The sequence below is a fragment of the Littorina saxatilis genome, linkage group LG7, assembly GCF_037325665.1.
Source record: "Littorina saxatilis isolate snail1 linkage group LG7, US_GU_Lsax_2.0, whole genome shotgun sequence".
Taxonomy (NCBI): Eukaryota; Metazoa; Mollusca; class Gastropoda; order Littorinimorpha; family Littorinidae; genus Littorina; species Littorina saxatilis.
In genome coordinates, this window is record NC_090251.1 from 18,203,710 (window position 1) to 18,227,490 (window position 23,781).

The following is a 23,781-nucleotide window of genomic DNA, read 5'->3' on the forward strand; positions in this document are numbered from 1 at the left end:
ACTCCTCTGTCCGTTTGTTTTGGTTCGTGAATCGTGATACCTGTAGTTCTTTCTGTTCTATCGTCTGTCCTCTTCTTTTATCCGCTTTGTTTTGGTGTTTTGTTTTCTGGAGGAAGACCCTAGGGTCGAAATGTTAAACATTGTGATTTGTATCGTCTTCGTTGACACGCGAGTACAGTATTGTTTTGGTCTTTTTTTTTTATATAAGGATTGACCATTAGGAATGATTCTCTAGTGAGTAATCTGCTGCAGTGTTGTCACCGTGCTTGTGGTTACCTGTTTTGGACATGCCGAGAGAGACGCACTTCTGATAGCGGCAGTATCCACACAGGTTACGTCGTTCCCCGGTCACGTCACACTTCCCATCGCGCGTGCACACGTACGAGGCCCCCCTCTTCAGTGAGCGCCGAAAAAAGCCCTGAAAATACAACCACAGTCGAATCATTTTTTAAGTAAACTGTGATACTACAGTAGTTGCAAACAAGCTTAAGATAAGAGATCAGATAAGAATACTTTAAATGTCCATTTTCATTGTACATAAACATGAAAATTTGTCTTTTGGCACTTAGATTTGTAAGGAGTTATGTGCCAATATGGAGTAGTTAAGTTAAGAGTCTTTAGTTTGGGATAAACTGCATTGATGGTGCAGATTATTCCAGACCATATGTGACCCTCCACCACGAAATGAGTCGCATGTCACTCACCTTGCGCGGTTCTGCACTAGGCTTAATATAAGTCCGGGGAGTGTCTGGTAACAGTGTGAGGGTCACCTTAGTCACAGGCTTATAACTCAAACAGTTTTCGCTCTTTTTTAAAACGGTTTTCACCACTGGATAGAGCATAAACAACTCTTTAGGAAAATGTAAAAATATGAAAATCATGCAACGGTGACATGTGACTCATTCCGTGGTGGAGGGTCACATATTGTCTCCAAACTTGACTCTTGTATATCAGCCCAGGAAAATGTTAGAAGAAAAAAAAGTAAAAACTTAATTGATGAGGTTCAGGTAGGTTTTGTTTTTTACTTTACAGTTCCTCTCTTTCCCTCCCTCCCCTGAAAGAAAAGCTTTCTTCAGTATCAGTCTGTCTCTGCCTAAAATTCAGGTTGCGTTCAAGGAACAGATCTTTAGTTACATGAAATTAATAGAAAAAACCCACACACGTGAAACAAAATTATGAACCCTTTTCTGGTACATGTATTGGTCAGTTGGTGTCAAATACCTGTAGATACTCAAATAGTCCTTATTGTTCCTCCATGAAACTTAACGCAACAAACAAACAAAAGAAAGAAATAAAGAAAGAAAGAAAGTAGGAAAGAAAGAAAGAAAGAAAGAAAGAAAGAAAGAAAGAAAGAAAGAAAGAAAGAAAAAAAATCAAAGAAACATGTATACACCAGCACACAAACAAGACATAAAGGATGCTGACATTATTATAAAATCTATCTGACAGCATTATTATATATATATTCAATAAAGTCATGCAGTTTTCAATTCATGTCTGAAGCGTCTGCATCAAATAACACTGACAACATCATTCTGTGACAGCTGAACTCTTCACGGAGTCGGCATGTTCCTCTTCTGATAAGCATATATAAGCTCCAGTGATACATAACTAGCACACAATGAAACGGCCTGTCAATTCACACATGACTGGGGAGGGGGGTATGTCCTTATTGTTGGTTGCAATGCTTTTTGAAGTGTCATGAATTTGAGGGTTAAACTTGAAGTGAAACAGAAAGCAAACAGCAAAAAATAAGGAAAAAAAAGACAGCTGAAAAACGAGAAAAACAGCTGCTGCCTTTCATTGACGCCTTACACCCCCTTCCCCTCCTCCCTTAACAAATTCCCTTCCCTTGTCCCATTTCCCACATCATGATCCTTTGTGCATATCTAGTCAGACCTGCCAACCCTTGTAAAGCCTCAAGTGTAGCAATTGAATTTTTTTTTTAGAAATGTTCAACATAGCAAATGGTGTTTCAGTGTAGCATTTTCTAAAATGTATGCATTTATGGCATCTTGCACAAGAACAGACATTTCCAATAAAGTTTCACCAGAATGCAGGAACATAAAATGCCCATGAGAGAGCATCTGCAGTGCCACTCAGTGAAGACAATGTTTTATAACCCTTTTTGTGACCGCTACACAGAGTGGGAAACAGAAATGAGTACCAGGACTCACAAAAAAGAAGAAACTGTTGCATGCTTGAGATTTTTTTTAAGCATAGCAATCTTAAAGGCTTGGCGTAGCAAATGCTCTTCATACGTAGTATGCTACGTGTACACAAAAGCGTAGCAGTTGGCAGCTTTGTCTACTTGACCATATAACCCAGAAATGTGTCTGTCAAAGCAAACAGTGAATTCATTGAGGTATTCATACATGCAGTGGCATTAATTATAGCATAGCATCTGTGGCTCATTATTAATTTTAACTGCAGGACTGATGGGTGCTTAAAGTTCCATAACAAGAAGGGTGATAATTAAAAGATACAACATTAAAAACCTTTTTTATTATTTTTTTTTTTTACATGAATATGTTCTGCCTTACTTTCTGACATCATCTATGACCTACTGACCTGTTTACGCCTAATCACTAATTCAGTCTCTAAAGAAGAATTATTTGAATGAGTAAATTGACAGACAGACGGAGACAAACAGACAGACAGAAACAGACAACCAACACTCACCTTGCAAGCTTCACAAGTGTTGAGACCGTAGTGGAAACCAGACGCCTTGTCCAGACAGATCCGACACGGAGGCAGCAAGTTCCCCGACACGGTCCTGCCCGGTGAGGATGGCCGCTCTCTCTTGATATTCATCGAACCGCTGGGCGACGGAGGCGGAGACATGGACCGCTTGCCTCCCATGCAGCGTGGTGACAAGAGCGAGGGGTGGTGAGGGGAAGTTGAACTCAGCGATGACATCAACTCGCTCGGCTCTTGCTTCACCGTCACCGTATCTAGAAATGGAAAGTTGGACGCGGGTACTAAAGGGTTGAAGGACGTTGAAGCTGATGGAACAAAAGGGACGGAAGGTGACGCAGCCTTGAAGGAGTGCACAGGGGGAGGACCGAACGACGCTGAAGATGATGGTGACGACATGAACTGCCCGCAGGCCGACGGAGAAGGGGCGAAGGAGCTGTTGGGAGAGTGGACAAAGTTGCCGGAGGTGGAAGGAGAAGGGTAAAAGGGCGCAGACGGCGACAGGGCGAAGCTCATCGATGGAGAGTTAGCGGACCCGGGCGAGAGTGTGTTGTAGCACGAGTCCACACTGGAGGCACCAGGGGAGAATACTGGTTTGCCGACGTAGGAAGCATGCGGGTGAACAGGGGAAGTAAGCTGCAAGGGCAGGTCAGGGGCCATCACCTCGTCCTGTGGGCATACTGTCGTGATATCCTTCATCCTCCTGAAAACCACACAATGCCGTGTTAGTTGTCATCAATAAAGAATATAACTCCCAGTTTCTACCAGCAATTACGCTTAAGCATGTTTCTTTCATATTTCATGCTTTATGTTGACTGAACGCCTTACCACATTCGATGAACACAAAATCTGAAAGACAGACACTGGCAATCTGCATGGTCTACCCTTTCCTGTCCTTCTTCCTGTGTCCACCCAGGTTTCCTTTTCATCCAGCAATTAACCCTTCTTGTCAGGCTTTTGTGTGTGTCTTTTCTACCTTTTACAAAAGTGTCATAGCAACCTTTGCTGTGGACAATTATATTTAGGCACAAAAAAAAAATAGGTGTGGTTACGGTAACATAGCCAAAAAAAATAGGGTAGGAAGGTAGGCAATCACTATTTTTTTTTTTAACTTTTTTTCTAATGTGTACAAATTAAACCTACTTGACAGGAAAATAAGTGTGCGACTCGGGCGATTTCGCTTTCATTGCGTTTTCTGCACTCATTTTTTTTTTTTTTGGGGTTTTTTTTTTGGACAAATGTAATAAAAAGTTATAGGGTCGGCCCCTAAAAATAGGGTAGGTCGGGTTACCGTAACCACACCTATTTTTTTTTTAGGCCTTAACTCCATGAAGCTACCCCATTTTCAATGAAGCCGTGCACTCTATGTTCAGACAGCTAAACCACATTTTCTGATGTTGATTCGTACATCATACATGGTTTCGAAAAATAAGAAAAGTGGAGTGTAATCCCTGTTCTACAGATCAACATCTTGTCTGCATCACAGCCCCTCAGGTATGGAAGGAACTGGACCCCCCGTGCCAGTTTGAGGTTTAATGTTTCAATCAGTACATCATCCTTCATGCAAACAATCAGCACACTATAACTCAGGCAAAGTCATCAGGCAAGACACACACACACACACACACACACACTTTTTCGCTCTCTCTCACACTTAACTGAATGCATATTAGTCAGAAAATGTTTAATATTGTGTGCCCTGTGTGTAGGTTGTAAAGTGTGGATACTAAGTCTTCGCTCTCATTGGCATGTCTAATAGTAGTGAAAGTACATGTACCTCTGCTAGGTGCAATATCATACAAATACCTGTACATTAATTTTCAAGATCTGACACCAGAACTATTACACCCCCACCCCCGGGAAAGTGACCTCCTTCAACTGATTTTGTTAATTACACTTTTTCTTGTCTGACAATTCACAACTCTCTCTTCAGGTTTTTTCTGCCCTGCATCAGCTACGGGTCACTCAGAATTGTAGTAACTGTGTAGTAACTGTGTATCAACACACTGGAATGCAGGCGTTAGATGGACGTTACAAGAAGCGACTGAAGCTAACAGTCTGAGCGGATATATCCGTACCTGGTCAGATAGAGCCATGAGTGGGTACGGATATATCCGTACTTAGGAGACAATGAGTTAAGTCATGTTTTTGTTCGTTTGTTTGTTTTGAGAGAGAGAAAGAAAGAAAGAGACAGACAGACAGAGAGAAGCAGAGACAGAGAGAGACAGAGAGAGACAGCAAAAGAGAGAGAGATGGAGTGAGAGAGAGAGAGCTATGTCACTGTCCAATTTTCCCAAAAGCAAAAATCAGTTTATTTTTCATGCTCCAATTGAATTGAATGACTCTCATAGAAGCGTGAAAAATACTGTCCTTTAAATGGAGCAAAAACATACTGATATTCTTAACACGCCAGGGGAAAATCCGCTCATTAAACACTTCTTTTCCCTGCACCTGCTGACTGCCATTTTAACAACCTTCAGTTCAGCAGGAAAAGAAATAAACACAATTTGAATAAGTGAGTTTTCTTTCAAATGCACACAGCAAGCCCATTTCTTGCTTCAAAAGGTTTTACAGCTCTTTCAAGGGAGCAATGACTTCATGGCTGTGCCTCAGACACAAACATAACATGACAGGCTTCTGTGCGTGCATGTGCATGCTGGCTTGCCATTCTGATAATCATCGCTCCACGGCTATCGCCAGTTTCTCTCTGACAGCATGCTATATTATTGCGCGAATCTATCAAAACAAGAATACAGAGTTATCTCCCATATGTTTTTCGCGAGCACTGATCTAAATTTGAGATCAGTGTTCGCGAGACAAAAATGATTGCAGATTGGCCGACTTCGACAGTGATCTCTGTTCTGTTCTTCACAGTTATGATAAAGACATCGTTCTAAGGTCAAAACAAGTCGAAATTTTGAGACTGCTGTCGGAAAGAGACCGTGATATATGGTTGCATCACTCTCAACTGGTTACAGAAAAAATCGTCTGCACCGGCGCGCACCGAAGCCAAAGTTGATTATCACGTGACACTTTAGAGTTGTTTGCACAGTATATATACATCCGTGAAAGATAGCTCGCTTGAAACTGTCTTACATATCAATTCCTTTGTAATTTAAAAATTACACAACACCATGAAAAATCATTATCGACGATCGCGAATCTGCTTATATCCATAACACATTACGAAAAGATCTAAATATGTAAAAAATCGATTTCCTCTCCAGAGAAGGAAAACCAAGGCATCCTGTCACTGTCAGGGATAGAATGAGACCCGAAGGGAAGTAACTCATTTTTGACCTGAGTTCAGGATGGCTGGCTTGCATGCATGCGTGTGTGTCTGTGTGTGTTTGTCTGTGTGTGTGCCTGCGTGTGTGCATGCGTGTGAGTGTGTGTGTGTGTGTGTAACTGTGTTGCTTTTTGTGCCTGTGTGTGTCAGACATACTTTCTTGTTTCCTTGTATGTGTTATTTCAGTCAGATTGTGTTAAACAGATTACTTCGGTGAGCATTCAGAAATCTCTATCATGCTACCTTATACCCAATGAAGGTACTCAGACTTAACCATTCTTCCAACTGACCTACTAAGCAAGCAAGAACCAAGCAACAACAAAAGAAAAAAAAATCAACTTTCTTTTATCAAATCATATTATTTGACTGATTTTCCTGTGCAAACCACCCATCTGCTGCCTTCATCTCCATCACACACCCCCCCCCCCCCCCCATTACTCTCTCCTTTGCCTTCCATGTACAATGTAATTGGTATATTAATTAAGTCTTCATTATTTCTTTTGTCTTAGTACATACAGAATTTATTTCCTTAATATCTTCCTTTTCCATCAATAATCTGATTCACTCGCTATTTCCTTTTCTGTTTTTTGTTCAAATCTCCCTGTAATACTGAACTTTATTTGTTCATTCTCCTTTGTGCTCTTTTCTTTGTAGGCAATGTTGAGTTCACAAACTCCTCCCTCTTTTCTTTTCATGGACGCTTTTGTCTTCAAAGTTGCTTTCAAAAACACACACCTCTCCTTCGATTATATTTTTACCTGGTGGTTTGGAAGGCAATTGGAGCCTTGAGTGGATTCCAGCGCGACCTAGTTTGTCAGGCAGGAACAGCAGAAAGTAGAAGCATTACTCTTGCTCTCTCTGTCTGGGGGTCTGTGTGTGCACAGCGACAGTCAATACAGTCTGGAAGGCCACCGGTGTCCTTGGTTCCTCCTCACTACTCCTCACCACAAAGTCTGCTGCAGCACCTCAGCTAAAACCTGAAACACAACAAAAGACGCAGCAATGAGAATTTTGGCCCTCTTTTTTTTCTCTCTCTCTCTCTCTCTCTCTCTCTCTCTCTCTCTCTCTCTCTCTCTCTCTCTCTCTCTCTCTCTCTCTCTCTCTCTCTCTCTCTCTCTCTCTCTCTCTCTCTCTCTCTCTCTCTCTCTCTCTCTCTCTCTCTCTCTCTCTCTCTCTCTCTCTCTCTCTCTCTCTCTCTCTCTCTCTCTCTCTCTCTCTCTCTCTCTCTCTCTCTCTCTCTCTCTCTCTCTCTCTCTCTCTCTCTCTCTCTGGTTCCACCTTTTTCCTTTTTCTTTTCTTTTTGGAGATCAATATTTCAAAACTTTATGTTACTCGGTCATGCACACAAAGGAAGGCTGCCACAACATTCAAGGGAAACTGTGAACTGCTGTTCTAGGGTACCGGATAATCAATAAAAGCCGGCTGAGCCTGTGAAGAAAATTGACAGGCAAGGAAAAATTGCTGTAGATTATCTGTATCTGACCTTCATATTTCACTGGAAAGTTGGAAAACACACAGAGCGTGTTGCATAACAAAGATAGCTGGGAAATCTATCGCCTGTTATTTTGGGGGAGTGGGAATGACAGGGTGGTTGGATGGTTTATTCATATAGGCCATTGCCTCTGGCAAGTCACATGAATGAGTAAACGTAGATCTCGGCATCCCCCCTTGCTTGTACACATACTTGTCCATGCCGTACAGCTGGAGATACATATTTATGTTTCCATTCACAGACAACCACCAAACCTTTCATTTTCATTTAGAGTTTTTTTTTAGCCGATATTCAAAGACTGAGAAACATACTTCTTGAAGTTTCAACTCGTGACACCACACTGCACATTCCCATTCAAAACTGTTTAGCTAAATCTGAAAAGCAAATCTGCTCTCGAGTCTCAAATCAAACGACAGCTGTTTATCTCATGAAATTCTTGGTCAGTGCTTTTCCAATGCTCTAGTACACCCTAAAACGGCTCCTCCTCCTCCCTCTTCAAACCACAAATATACAAATTACATCCCAGAAAAAGAATGGATGTATATATATGTATATATAAATGATGAGGGTAGTCTCCCCCTTGTCGAAGCAATGTTCATGAAGTCATGAACATTCATGAACACTTCATGAGCATTCATGAGTGTTCATGAATAATTCATGAAGTGCAATTCATGAAGATACATGAACCTCGCTTCATGAACGGATTTCAAGAACTTTCATGAACTGTTCATGAACATTTTCCCGCATTCATGAACTTCTCATTTTAAAAACAGGAGTTCATGAACTTTTTTATTCACTTAAACGTTCATGAATTTCTGTCTCGGGTCAGTTTTGTTTACAGAAGGATGAAAGTCACTTGAAGACGGAGAAAGTGCCAGTATTTGGAACCTTTGTCAGTATTTTTCTAAAGTCTAAGTCAAACTCCACTTTCATCGGGCTATGGCATTTTTTGGCTTTCGATTTAATATTAAACAATTGCCAAGAATGGTTAGCTGCTGACTACCATGTATTTTTCAGCAGAATGAATAACCCTAATCCTTATTTGAACAACCATAACATAAAAATTCAAATAAACTACTCAAGGTAAAGGGATAAAATTGTAAATGTTGTATACATATATATTTTTTCAGCATTTTGCTTTTAGATGGGAAAAAAAGGACAGTAGTTTGTTTCATTGGAGGCTTCAGGGGAGGCAATCATGTATGCAATTAAAAGAGCAATATTGTAGTTATTTCCCTTTACATCCGGGAACTTCCTGTTTGAATCTCAGTGCAAGATTGGGGGATCAGTAGCAGCTAGCAGCTTACAGAAATTATCTGCAGAAATACCACACTTATTTTCAGTCAAATGATTTTGTTGAAAAGAGAAGTTTCAAGGAGTAGAAGATGCATTTGGAGACCAGCACTGAGAAGAAATTACAGCATTATGTGTGTCAGGAGTTAATTCAGCTGTCAACCATGAAACAGTCTGACAGTGTGTTTGCCGCCATATTGGACTATTGGCGGTTGAGATGATTTTCTGACTGGATTCAGTCAAAAATTGGTGAGTTCCATCGTTTTCTTTGAAGTTAAATGAGGAATGAAGGTAAAATTATTTGCTTAGTCATGTTTTTTTGTACAGATGGAAGAATTCGGGAATTATTCCTTGTCCAATGCATTGTCACTTTTTGTCAGTAACTTGGGAGTTAGATTTAGAATAAAATTTGCACTTTGGCTTTGCCAGTATTTTCGAATGGTTCTACACGGAATACTGTCTTTAAAATAGTTTTACTTCAAGTTGGCTTGAAGGGTTTTGCAGAGCTTTTGTGTGAAGTACTGAGTCCAATTTACTACAAGCACGATTGGTGTGCAGATTATTCCAAAAGAAAGAGAAAGAAAGGTTTTTAATCCATCCATGTAATACACTCATACAGAGGAGGTAAACTTTTTATCGTCAGTACTATTGTGATTACTATTGAAGCATTAGCTGTACTTCTTGTGACTTTTTTTGTTCCATTTCATTGAACTTTACCATTCTATTTGAATTGAACTTTCGAGTTCACATGAATAAATATTCATGAAATGTTCATGAATGTTCATGAAAAATTCACCAGTGTTGTATGGCTGGTTCATGAAAAAATTCATGTACAATTGTTTTTGTTCATGAAAAGTTGTTCATGAACAACTGTTTTTGTTCATGAACAGTTTTTCATGAACAACTGTTCAGGAACAATTGTTCATGAATAAATGCACAGTTCATGAACAGACATTCTTGTTTTGTGTTCATGAACTTTCATGAATCGGCCATTTGTCGATCATGAATTATTCATGAATAATACATGAACATTCATGAATTATTCATGATCGTCCCGCCAAGGCCCCGGGCATGCCAACAGAAGCTACCATTCAGAGAGTGCAGGTTTGCTTCTTAGTTGGATACCATGGGTTGACAACTCTCGCCATCAGTACCACCTGACCACTGATGAGACACAATAGTGTCGAAACACGTGTCTGGTCTAGGTACAAAAACAATGGTCCTCCTCAGGACTAGATTACCTTGTGATACGTCCCCCACAAAGGGACTTTGCTTTGTAAATCTCGGTCCCCCTTGAGGAGGGTCTGATGCTCCCAATAGGCTGTCTGTGAAGAGATACTTATTTCTCTCTCTTTCTCTGCTAAGAGATTTTAACAAATCTCGGAAGAAAGTCTCTGCTGACTTTCAATTGTTTCTTTCACAATTTCTGATGTTATATATATCTATATACGGCTTGTGTGTGTGTCTGTCTGTCACTTCGCGATCCACGGCCAAAGTTCTCGATGGATCTGCTTCAAATTTGGTGGGCATATTCAGGTACACCCCGGACACAATCTGGTCGATGAAAATTTTCAACACGTGCTCTCAGCGCGCAGCGCTGAACCAATTTTGGTTTTTATGGTTTTTCTGTACATCCATTCCCAGTAACTCTTCCTTATCTTCTCCAGTGTTTTGCGCGTTGGCTTCAATCGCGTACGGTGCGCCGCGCCGGCGAAGCCGGGTATTCGGCTCTACTCCTTCCCGGCGAAGCCGGGTATTCATCTAGTATATATATATATATATATATATATATATCAATTTATATATTCACCATAACAAAACAAAACTAAACCAGAGATCCAAATGCACACAACAAAAAAATAAACAGACAGAGTGAAACCAATACACCCCGAATATACAGGGGTTTAAATACTCAGCACTCAGGTACTGTTTATCTGCAGGATATACGAAAATCTGATGCCCTTTTACAGCTGCATGACTGTAATCTGAGGAAAATTGCATTAGGCCAAAAAAAAAAAAAAGGTCTGTTTACGGTAACATAGGCCCAAAAAATAGGGTCGGTAGGTCGGGATTTTTTTTTTTTTTTTTTTTTTTCCAAAAAACCATATTTTTACGTTATTTTGCAAAAAAAACCAAAAGATTTTTTTTTTCTTTTTTTTTTCCCCCCAAATGCCAAAAAAAAGTCTAGGGTCGCGCGAAAAAACTAGGGTCGGTCGGGTTACCGTAAACAGACCTTTTTTTTTTTTTGGCCTTACCACCCCAAACTCCCTCCCGGAGTGAAATCAGCCTGTTTCATAACCGCTGCGGTTGGTGGCTGAGCCAAGAAAGACAATTGGTAAATACAGTTACAGAACTCAGCATAGCACATTTGATATTTTGGAAAAAGGAGGTGCTTTGTAGTGGTGGTTGGGCTAGGTTGAGGGAGAACATGTGTGTGTGTGCGTGCATGTATGTGTGTGTGTCTGTGTGTGTGTCAGTGTGTGTGTGTGTCAGTGTGTGTGTGTGTGTGTGTGTGTGTGTGTGTCAGTGTGTGTGTGTCTGTGTTTATATATATATACTTGTATGTGTGGCTGTGTGTGTTTGCCGTGTGTCAGTGAATACACAGGTGTTAGACTGTGTTAGTAGTCGACTGACGTCAAACTCGCACACACACACACAATTTCATCACGACCAATCCAGTTCAGGTGCAGTCAAGTCCAGACTCCCTTATTTTTAAGGGAGGGAGAATTTGAGCCCCTGTCAGTCACTCCAGTACACGCGTTCGGAATGCACAATAAGCCTGCGTGTGCTTGATACGGTTAGTTAGCCACTTCCCCTCGGCCTTTGGGAACTTGACACTGATAGCCGAAGGCGCAGCTCCTTCCCCCAGTCCATAAAACAAGAGGCACATACAATACAAGCACAGGGGTAGAGGAGACGAAATAGGTGAACAAGAATAATCAGATATGTAATAGTTTTACTGCATTATATTTATAACAAACATTTAGTGTTAATGCTGCTACTTTAAATTAAAGCCATGCTTTTTTTGTTTAAACTGTGGCGTCATTTTCTGGTTTTGTTTTTGTATCCGGGGTTGTAAGAATTTACATGACAAATACAGGAATGTGATCATGCAGCCGAGTTGCAATGAGAAAGGCAACACAGATTCAGGCAGTTCGAGTTCATAATTAAAATTGTCTGCTGTTGGTCTTTGAGCAGTCGCTGTTATTCAGAATAGTCCGGCGCCTGTGGGTGGACATGAATTGCGAAAGCCGTTCCGAAAAGGGTATAAAAATGTTTATCAATTTTAAAAGGAATAGGGGGGGCCCGGGTAGCTCAGGTGGTAGAGCACTGGACTTGTGATCGAAAGGTCGCTGGTTCAAATCCGGGATGGACACAGGTCAACTTTATGTGCAGACCCAGAGACGGTATCCATCTCCCACCCCCGTGTCACCACAATGGCACGTTAAAGGTCTTGGTCATTCTACCATAAGTGCAGATGGCTGATACCACCTAAACACGCATACATCAAAAGCCGTGAGGGCGTAAAAACTCGAATCGTATAAACCAATTCATGTCCAATATAGGCAATTAAGACCTGACGGACAATAAGCCCCTTAAAATTTACTCTTTTTTTTTACTAAAAGGAATATAAAAAGGGAAAACACCAATCTACATACAAGTAAAGGCTGTAGTTATCTGTTTGACGGGAAAAAGGTCAATGTATTAAATATTTTCCTTACACACTGGGTGTAAAAGAGAAATCAAACAGCTCAGCAACTTTTCAGTAAATGCGGTACATGCAGAGCGCGATCTATACACACACGAAATCAGCGGCAGCCTAAACAAAAAGCCGAATTTCGATCACAATTTTGCAGTTATAATTGAAAACAATGAGAGGTTGAAAGGAATGAGCTCTGTCTGAAAGAAATAATTATAAACTGCTCAGTTATTTTGCTTTTGTTGGCAAACATTTTCACACACTTATTGCAGAAATAGTGACACTCTCTGCATTAGCTTGTACTATTCCCATATTTGTTTTAATCCCGTAATCAATGTGTATGCAATCAAAATTACTGCAGGCCTGAATATATTATGTTATATGTTTTCTTGATCATTAACAGTATACTATATTATACGTATATTATACCGAGAGGCATAAATTCCGCAAACTGAACTTTAAAAAATCACAAAAAATCAACTCAGTGGTGAATGTTTTCAATGTTTGAATATTTTATTTATTGGCCATTTTAGTGTTTATAAACCTTCGCTTTATTGATTTTGAATAGAACATCATGAAATGACAATTTTTCAAAAAAAGTGACTGAGTCCAAGCGCAATGATTTCGGAAAACGTTCAGTGTTCATCACGTTCAATGCATCCCAATCGCTTGCTGTCTCTCTCCTTCATCAAGTCGTGGCATGATTGCGATATCTGATACAGCCAAACAGCCAGTTGCATTTTATAGGGCCACACACTATCTTTTTTACGTTATTGTCTCCCGTTCAGCCCATTGTCTTTATTAGCACAGTGAGCTGTGGCTGGATCAGCAATACTGCAAAGCGCACGCTGACAGCGTGAAACATTTGCTCCGACACTTAAGATGTCAACTACAAATTACAGGTTCAATCTGATTTTCGTTTGAGAGCAAAATCGTTCAATGCACTATTTGCAGAATGTTTGCCTTTCAGTATAGATTAATTACTGGATACTCATGCAAGGATAAACATAGGGTTGTTTTATTCTTTACATCGCTAAGTTTTAATGCTTTGTTACTTTTTTTTTTTTTAACAACATTTTGATTTCAATTCCGGCTCCTATTCAAACAATTATGATTATAACTTGTCTTTCTGTTTTTATCTACCGCAGTCTTCTTTCGTTTCTCCGTTTTCTGTAAACTGGTTTTTTTTATCGTGATGAACACTCATACAAACACGAAGTCAAAATCCCGGGCCTCGTTTGAGCCGTGACACAGGGAAATCTGTACGGCAAACCCCTGCAGCCCTGCAGAGATAAATTCTCTCCAGAGTCTGCGGAGTTGTCAGCGTTTTGAAACTTGATAGTCTGCTACCGACGGTGGGTGGGAAAGCCACGTTCTTGACCGCAGCATGGCAGGTCAAAATAACACACTGGGACTGAAGCGGCGGTGGAGCTGTTGCGACCCATCTCGTCATCCGCGCTTTTCTGGAAATGACTTGCGATTTGTTGGAATTCCAATAATGGCCGCCATTGTAGGAATTCCAACTTTGCGCTACGCGATTCTAGAAATGTACCGCGCGCATAGTGAGAATTCTGCTCTTTCTTAGAATGCGATGTAAAATGATACAAGTCATGATGGCCTATGATGATCCTTGTGTTTTAAAGTGATCAATGCTTAGTCTTGAAAAAGCAGATGCATTGTATAACTCACCAAACCAACCGAATCGCAAAAAGCAAAAACACTTTTGATAACTTCGGCGGGCTGTAACAACACAGTTCAACGACCCATCCCACTCGACCAAAACGCACCAATTTTACGTAATTTTTAACGTTTCAGATCTTACATTTTACAAAAACGCAACAAGAGTGTTCCCATAATAACTTTTCACTGGTAACTATCGATTGTAATAATTTTTTACTCAGTCTTAACTGATTATTGGCTCACGTAAGTGTAGCCTATGCGATGCTAACTTTTGTCTGTGCGTGCGTGCGTATGTATGTATGTATGAATGTCTGTGGTAGAAACTTTAACATTTGAAGACGTCATATTACATTGACGTCACATTATGACGTACGAGGGTTAGACGTCACGCGATGGAATTACTGAAAGTCTCGGTGATTGTTATTTTGAGCGGGCCGAGACTATTTGGCAGTCGTGTCCATGTAAGTAGGCTACATGCAGACAGACAGATCTAGATCTAGTGTCTCGCTTTCTTGCACAGTTTCACCTATGCTCTTTCTGTGTGTGTGTGTGTGTGTGTGTGTGTGTGTGTGTGTGTGTGTGTGTGTGTGTGTGTGTGTGTACTGTGTGTGTGTATGTGTGACGGAGTGATTGAGTTTGTGTTACTGTTTGTCGATTTCTTACGTGAGCCTTGAAGGCTTCGCCTCTTGTATATATATTAAACTCACACAATCTCTCTGGGCTGCAGAGACAGCATTACGTCCCTTTACTGAGTGGGCTCTTGTCACTTCATGGTAATCTAGGCTCTTGAAACGTAAGGCCAAAAAAAATAATAGGTGTGGTTACGGTAACATAGCCCAAAAAACATAGGGTAGGAAGGTAGGCAATCATTTTTTTTTTTTTTAACTTTTTTTTCTAATGTGTACAAATTAAACCTACTTGACAGGGAAATAAGTGTGCGACTCGGGCGCTTTCGCTTTCATTGCGTTTTCTGCACTCGTTTACTTGGTTTTTTTGGGTATTTTTGTGACAAATGTAATGAAAAGTTATAGGGTCGGCCCCAAAAAATAGGGTAGGTCGGGTTACCGTAACCACACCTATTTTTTTTTTAGGCCTAATGTACAAGTCTGTGCGTTATATTGATGTGATTGATTGTTGCAAAATGTTGATTCAAATTAAAGATGATTTCAGCTTGTTGTAACATGAAGATGATTTCAGCCTGTTGTAACAAACTAACACTCTACTCTGAGAAAAAAAATCATTGTGTTCAAAATAGATCGAGACAGCAGCAACTAGCTAGCTGCATGCGCTGAGTGTCACTGAGAGAATTGTTACACAGTGTACCCCCACACCCCCAATTCAAGACTTCCCCTGTATAAGACCTTGCTTTTTCATATACCTTATTCATGACCTGTGAAAAGGGTATACTTTTTTGTGCCAGTCGAAGGGTTGCCATTTCTAGAACGAGGCAGCTCGTTTCCGGAAATGCGGCGCTTTGTTGGAAATCAAATGAGGTTTCGGGAAATCCCGATTATTCCAACTCTGCCCCGGATTCTTACTTTGCGCCCAACAGAGCTTTAATTGATGCCGACATGGTTGCTGCACAAACAGCCAGCTAGACCACACCTCCTATACTGGCACGTGCTATGACTGAGTCTGAACTGAATCGTATTTTCTTATCACCACAGACATGCAATAGCAGACAACCGCTGAGATCAAAGCAACATTGTATTACGCTGAACAAGCTCCCTTGCCAAATCCACAAAGATGACATCACCAACAACCATCTCTCCGATGTTCCCATATTCTGACCTCTTTCTGCCGTAACTCAAATGACACAACCTATCCGCACGTGCACACTCAGTAAAAACACCAAAAGCTAGTACACCCAGGTGTGTTTTCCCTCAAGACGGCTGAAACAACCGAGACAGCCTGGCATTTTCCACTCAAAGCCAAGGACATCTTACACATCTCCGCGCTATTCTACTTGTCTTTTCCCAATGAAAACAGCGCTGGAAAGCACAGTGAAAGAATAGCACGTTCAACCAGGCGAAGTACACGTCAAAATAGTGTTTCTCTGTCATGCTGGTAAACAAGCCAAGGCCGCTAACACTTTCGCTGCCCTTCGCTGAAACCTCCTGTTAGTAATTAGCAGTCAGAAGACAGGAGAAAGATGTCGAGTCGGATAACGCCAATCGACGATCTTCTACAGACACGGGTGAGACATTCTTACATAAAAGCTCTGATACCACATCATTGAACACTGTTTGCCGATTCCGACACCAGAATCACACATGCGTTTGCATTCTCTTAGTCCAAGGTCTTGTGGAGCTGTGTCATTCTTAGTGATAATAACAGTGCATGTACAGACAAACACTGAAACAGACAAGAAAAAGAGAGCTGCGCGCCCGCGTGTGCACACACACACACCCCACCCCCACCTCCACCCACAGAATTTGGTCAAAACCAAATGCTTGTTTGTTTGTACCGTGTTTTTAGAATTATGAGTATGAGTTGTGTATGAGTTTGAAGAAATATTACACTTTTCCCATCACATGCCGCTCCATGAAACACAACCCTAAAGAGGCAGTATAACACCCAGACACAAACGGCCACAGAAAAATGAGGACACTCTGCGATGGAATACTTGGATTGCATTAACTGGAATCAAACATCTTTGCTGGTACGTTTCCGCACAGTGCATGTCATCCAGAGCTTCTGTGTATTTCGATGTCGATCGTTCGATTTGGAAACTGTATCACTATGGTAAGGTCTGTTTCCAGTGTGTGTTGCGCACCAGTATCACTATCAGAGTTCACAACTACATTATATAACATCACACAAAGTTGTATTGATAGTCCTCAGCTGGATTATGCACTGATACAGCGTGTCATACTCATGATACTGACATATTTATTGGATGCTCCAAATATAGACCCCCGAGTGTTACAGCAAGTTTAAGCTAATAAAGGATCTGTTCCGCATCCATTTATCCTCAATCACATGTATCTCAGTACCAGTTGTATTGGCACAGGCCTTAGTTGGATCATACAACATGTGCACGAAATCTCTGATTACAAAATGAGTTCCAGTCCGTTCAAGTTCAACCACACTGCTTAGAATACTCAGGCAAAATAATGTGACCCGAGCAGGAGAAAGAGTGACCTACTTTCCAGATAAAAATTAATGAGGTCACATCACACATTATATCCAACTGAATATCGAAAACACCGCCTACACTGCACAGAGGAGTGGCATCAAAGGAGGGACCCACCCGACAGTATTTTCACCGGGTTTACACACCGACACACACAAACATCCCACAAATATCCATACAAACAAGGTCAACAAACTTATGTACGTGGTGTACCAGCCAGCAGACGCGCAAAACCAAAAACGTCACGCAAGCGTGGTGTAACATATTTTTCAATAGCTTTTCCATTCATCCGTCAAGTTGGCAACACACTCGGTACAGCAACGCCGCTTGCGTGGGTTGGGTAGGCTATACATAGCGTTTTCTATGGTAAGCAATTTCGTAGCGTTTTAGCAGTGCAGTTTAGTGTGATACATGTAATAGTACATTATATATACTATGTGTGTGATATGGTGTATAGTAGTTATAACAAAAAGCACGCGCCACGGCTGTCACCAAAGTGCTGGTGTCGTCGACCTCCCCTCGATCTCTTTTCCTACTGACCCACATTTTCAACCTTGCAAAACAAGCCGGTGTAACACGAGAAAATTACTCCCACGAGATTTTTACTCCGGACTAAACATTTCGTACGAAAAAGTTACTCCCTTTACGAAAAAAGCACTCCCCCATTGCACGAGAAAATTACTCCCCAAGACAGGTGAGTTCCGAGTAAACATTTCATACAAAAATCTTACTCCCCTGACGAATAAATAACGAAGAATTTACTTCATCCTAACACGAGCAATTTAACTTCCCATGCCAGGTGTACGAAATTTGTACTCCCTTGTCCCCTGTTAGTCTTGGTGGTGGAAGGGGTGGAGGGAGGGTGGCGCGACATTCGTTTGCGCGAGATCACATATTGGCATTATCCCTTCGCCCGCATCCCATTTTCACGTACGAGATTTTTACTGGAAGTGAAAAAAATGGGGAGTGGAAATTTCGTGGAAGGAGTAATTTTTTCGTGCCTTGGGGAGTTCTTTTCTTGTACGAAATGTGTACTAGGAGTAAGAATTTCGTACGAAATATTTACTCCGGAGTAAATTTTTCGTGGAGTAAAAATTTCGTGTTACACCGGTTTTTTTGCGTGATATTTGGCTCGCTCGAGCGACTGGCATTCTTTCGCATCGATTCGTCGAGAATCATTGCTTTCCAACTCTGAAAGCAGCATTCAGTGGGAGCCGAAAAACAACAACAACAAATTTTCGAGTGTGTATAAAAAACTATCATCTTTTTCCTTCTTACTTTCTACATTATGTGCGTACGTTTTAAGTGTTTGTATAAGGGGCAGGTTGTAAGATTAGGTTTTGCCTAACACCTCTATCCTTTGGTAATACAGTTCAGTTTCAGTTTCTCTCTCTCTCTTTGACACCCTTTTCTCTTGTCACAAACGTGTTGATTTCCCCCAAGAGGTGCTGTGACGTCATCGTATTCGCCACAATAATGGTTATGTCGTTCGAAGGCCGCGCTGAGGAATGGTGTAAACAAGTATTTCGGTTGCAGGTTCAACGCCCAGCATAGGCATGGATTTTTTTTTTAAGGTCAACGCGCGCTGGGCTTTGATGTCGTTCTAGTAGACACGAGTGGTCGTTCACCCGAGGGGTCACTTCCCCCAACTGTGCCCCCCCCCCCCCCCCAATACACACGGGGGAAAATAAGGAATGGAAATTTTTGCATGTGAAGCACTTATCTTGAAAAGAGCGGATCCTAAGACAAATTAAATGTGTGTTATTCAGAGTATTGTCGATACTGATGTAATCTTCAGCTGATTTCCATACAGAACAGAAAAGAATATACACTTGGCTGTATTTCGAAGACAAGGAAATGTCCTGCCGGATTTCTACCGACCCAAATTTACGTAGTAAATGAAACCGATATGAAAAACAACACAGTTGTGACGGTTTAACACAGAACTGCCCAACGTCATCCCGCCGCTTTGGGGACCCACTAAAACAAATACATTGTACAAAACAAACAAAACACCCGTGTTAGAGCGTCGGTGGGACCACAAGACGTGTATAGCCGCCATTTAGGCAGTTATACTCTGATTGAGAGAGAATTGAATTGAATTGAATTGAATTGAACTTTATTTGACAAGGATTAAGATTTAAGGCTACGCCTTTTCTTACAATCTGTCCTTGGGACGCATAGACACACAATTATATAATTAAAAAAATTAAAATTAAAAAGTTAAAAAGTTAACCAACAAAAGGAGGTCGGAAAACTTCAGCACGTGATAATAAAGATGACGATGATGATGATGATGACGATGATGATGATGAAGATGAGGCATGAAGAGCATACATATGTGGTTATTCATAAAATCAAATGCATATAAATACAAGCTGGAGAGAGAGAGAGAGAGAGAGAGAGAGAGAGAGAGAGAGAGAGAGAGACCAATGCTCTGCATAAATCAACTATTCATTCCGTAATACAAAATGCCGAAACTTAACAAAAGTATAAAACTGCATTGAGGACGTCAACGATATCATCTTTATTGATGAAACAGGCACAGGAACAATGCGCTTCAAATACGACATGTGTTCTACAGTACACACTACAAATGTATCATACTTGCTACTACATGTACATGTGTATTCTCGTGTACGCTATACTTCCTGTGCCTGTGAGACGGACTTCAAAAGTAAGTGAGAGTGACGTAGGTCAGAAAGACGAACACTCAGTGGACACGAACCTGCATGACAGGTCTCTGCACCATGTACCACCGAGTATAGACATACCAGTCTACATACATGCATGCGCTATGTGCAAAACCAGTCAACACGAACTACTGCATAACTTCCTCGACCACCAAGGTCACACAACCTGACCATCACCAAGCGCTTCGGCTTACCACCCACAGGCACAAGAAAAAGCAATGCGAGTCTCGCTCGACCTAAGGTTATGACTTTGGAAGATTGACAACGACCTTGGGTTTTGACGTGTAAGATTACTAAGAATTCTCTCTTGGTTCCGAAAAGCGAAGGAACCCTTATTTAATCGACACTTTATATACTTAGCCGATTTTCTGGTTTGGAAAATCAAAACATATTGCTTACACTGATTTACAAACGAAGTCGATTCTCTTGCATTGTAAGATGATGAAGAATTGGTGCTACGGCCCTAAAAAAAATTTTTAAAAAATAAAAAAATTATTTCGCTTTATTTTTGAGTGACGAAATTTGACCGTGGCCAAAACAACTTGTTAGGAGTGCACGGTCTGGATAAGGATAAGATTCATATAGTCCTGTGAGGTTACCCTCGTTGAAATTCGGGCTGCCTTCTCCCTTGGGAAAGCGAGCTATCATTTTGCCGATGTCTGTGTTAAATTTCCATTCCGGCGTCAACGCACCATTTTCCCAATGTCTACCATCCGTCAATGTACCATTTCCCGATGCCTACCATCCGTCAAAGTATTATTGTCACTACAATATCATCTTCACTGTTCAACAACAAACAGTGTTATCAGTATGACCTTTTGGCCGGGTCATCCTGAGTGCAAGACTGTAGGCTATCGTGTACATCAATTACTGAATCAGAGGGATTTAGTGCTCCCTTTGCCGGGGCTCCGATACTGTGGCTGATAATGCTAATCGTGGTCTGAGGGGGAGAAGTCGGTGCCACTCATCGGTGGCGAGAGTGAATTTGAGACAAAAGTCAACAGACCGAAAATGACACAGACTCTTCATGTACACTATTCATTCAATGTACACTGCATGCGCCATCGTAAAGAACATGACTAGACTCTGTATGCGAACTATTATCTCAAGCCTGTGGGTAATTAAACTGTGTTTAAGTGTAAACTTCATGCGTCATCACAATTCGTGAATACTAATGTGTGTGTGTGTGTGTGTGTGTGTGTGTATGCGTGCGTGCGTACGTGTGATTGCTAGGCAACCTGCTGACGTGTACGACACGGGGAGGGCAACATGAAGTGTGAAAAAGAACAACAACGTTGCCAGCTGTTACGGTCACCTTTGTAGAAAAAAAGTATCATAATTATACTGCAGAAGTTATACCAGCTGTGGTACTTCTGGTCAACGCGGGGGTTAGTTGGTTATGGGTTGCGTCCTTTCAACCCATTTGGCTATGCGAGACAGATGGGGGGGTTGCAGTGAATGAGAGAGACAAAAAGATAGATTAAGACGGGCCAACAAGAGAAAAGAACTAGAGATAGAGGGGTGAGGGAGAGAGAGGAGGGGGGACTGGGGGGGGGGGGGGGGCTCTGGTGTAGTGGGCTTGGTTCAGTGTTTGCAAACAAAACAAACTTGCAAACACATCCAACAAACAAAACAAGCAACCAAATACGCTTTGATTTGCATTTTCTCTATGCACTCCAAACGCAGTATAACTGTGATAAGATAATGTTCCAAAAAGCGTACAACAATGCTGCATCAGGAAAAACAAGAGGCGAAGCCATCAAGGCTCACGTAAGAAATCGACAAACAGTAACACAAACTCAATCACTCCGTCACACACACACACACACACACACACACACACACACACACACACACACACACACACACACACACACACACACACAGAAAGAGCATAGGTGAAACTGTGCAAGAAAGCGAGACACTAGATCTAGATCTGTCTGTCTGCATGTAGCCAACTTACAGGGACACGACTGCCAACTAGTCTCGGCCCGCTCAAAATAATAATGACCGAGACTTTCAGTACTTCCTTCGCGTGACGTCTAACCCTCTTACGTCATAATGTGACGTCAATGTAATGTGACGTCTTCAAATGTTAGAGTTTCTACCACAGACATACACACGCACGCACGCACGCACATACGCACGCACGCACAGACAGACAAAGTTACGATCGCATAGGCTACACTTACGTGAGCCAAAAAACATGTCAGTGAGCGGCTTACGTATATTGCTGACCGAATATCACGGTAAATGATAAATTGTAAATATTTGAATAAAAAATGTCTCACTCAAAAAAGCAAGCAGTCCGTCCGTTGAATCTTGGTATAATATGCCTTAATGGCAGCCGGTTGCTTGACTGAGGAGTACATGACAGTCTGAAAGAATGCGCAGGAGTTTTGAGCGATGGTTTTCGCGGGAAATATGGAACATTTCCACAACATGATGTTTACAGACTAAACCCAGCATGCAAAAAATGGCCATCTTCACGTTCCTCCACTGACCCTACGTTGCTGACTACTTTATCCCTGTCGCTTTGTGTTGGCATGCTAAATTATTACCGTCAACCTTCAGCTACGACAAGTGAAGCTGAAAAAGCCATGAATGATGCATTTACATGTATATCGAGTTGGTGAATTTCCTGGTGAAGACGCTACTCGGAAATCGCTAGGATAGCGTCTGCAAACGATTCGCTGAGGTTACAACTCACAAGTTGATGGATCCGCATGATTTGCAGTAGGGGGTGCAAACAATAATTAAGTTCAGCGCAAATTTGACTTGTTGTTCGGTCTTCAGCTAAAGAAGTTACCTGACCTTGAGTCGGAAGGACTTTATTTTTTTTATTTTTTTTTTTTTTTTGTAGCACGGACGCTATGCTATGTTTCGATGTAACCAACATCGCATGGTCGCGGTTCGCATGGTCATTACCTGTTCAGATTTTTCTTAAGTTGTTCCTCTGAAAATTTCAGAAATCTAGAAAACATAAGGAAATGACGTTTTACTCTACAAATTCCTGTTTTCCTGAGTGATGGTATTTTCCGTCCTCAAAAATACATATAATTATTATGCACAGAACCACACCTTTCTTTCACCACTCGTCGCGCACGCGCAGTTCTATCAAATTTCCTATCTCCATCACAAATAGATCGTGAAAACGAAGAGAATCACGACAAGACACCGTGACGTTTCTCAGTAATCCATAGCTGTTAGCGCAGCTCAGGTGTCGAATCAATTCCTCAGCCTCAGTTTCGGTTCGTTCTCTGCTGAGAAGAATGTTTCATTACACGCTCGCTGAAAATGAGAGGGAGAAACGAGGGTTTGTCATCAGGTAGACGTGAAAATATGGTAGACTGATGAAATTGCAAACGAATTATTGGACAATGCTCTCGGACATAGAGCGGACAACACTGATGTATAGTAGTGCCAAGTGCTGTCTCGTGCAAGACTTTACAGACCGGACGATACTCTTCGAACAACGCGCTTCTCGTAAATTAAAGCGGACAAAACTGATGTAGTGCCTCACTAGTGGTGCCGATTAGTACAGCTATAAGCACAGCCATACTGGCCGAGGGGCCAAGCCGAGAACAATGTTTATTCTTTAAAAAAAATATAATGTTGTTCAAGACGATTGGAACTATCCGTGTTCAAAGGATTAAATGCTATTCCTACGTTGCTCTACCCTAGTGAATTTTTGAGTGGTACGACCATAATTGGTAAATGTCAACGCACCACACTGACCTCTCTATTGTGTCGGGTGCACGGTTTTTTTCGGACTTGCCAAGTCCTCTTGGTTTGTGACAA

The 23,781-nt window shown here is 41.4% G+C and overlaps 1 protein-coding gene across 3 annotated transcripts in view; it reads right to left on the reverse strand.

The window, feature by feature from the left end:
* Positions 1–23,781, reverse strand: part of LOC138970837 (retinoic acid receptor gamma-like) — a 44,546-nt gene that overhangs the window by 9,046 nt on the left and 11,719 nt on the right. For all 3 annotated transcript variants that reach the window (XM_070343385.1, XM_070343386.1, XM_070343387.1), the window contains exons 2-4: positions 6,745–6,963; positions 2,683–3,400; positions 277–418 (exon numbers count right to left, since the gene is read on the reverse strand). In XM_070343385.1, coding sequence (XP_070199486.1) covers positions 277–418; positions 2,683–3,396 — 856 coding nt within the window. In that variant the 5' untranslated portion in view covers positions 3,397–3,400; positions 6,745–6,963. The remainder of the gene's footprint in view (positions 1–276; positions 419–2,682; positions 3,401–6,744; positions 6,964–23,781) is intronic.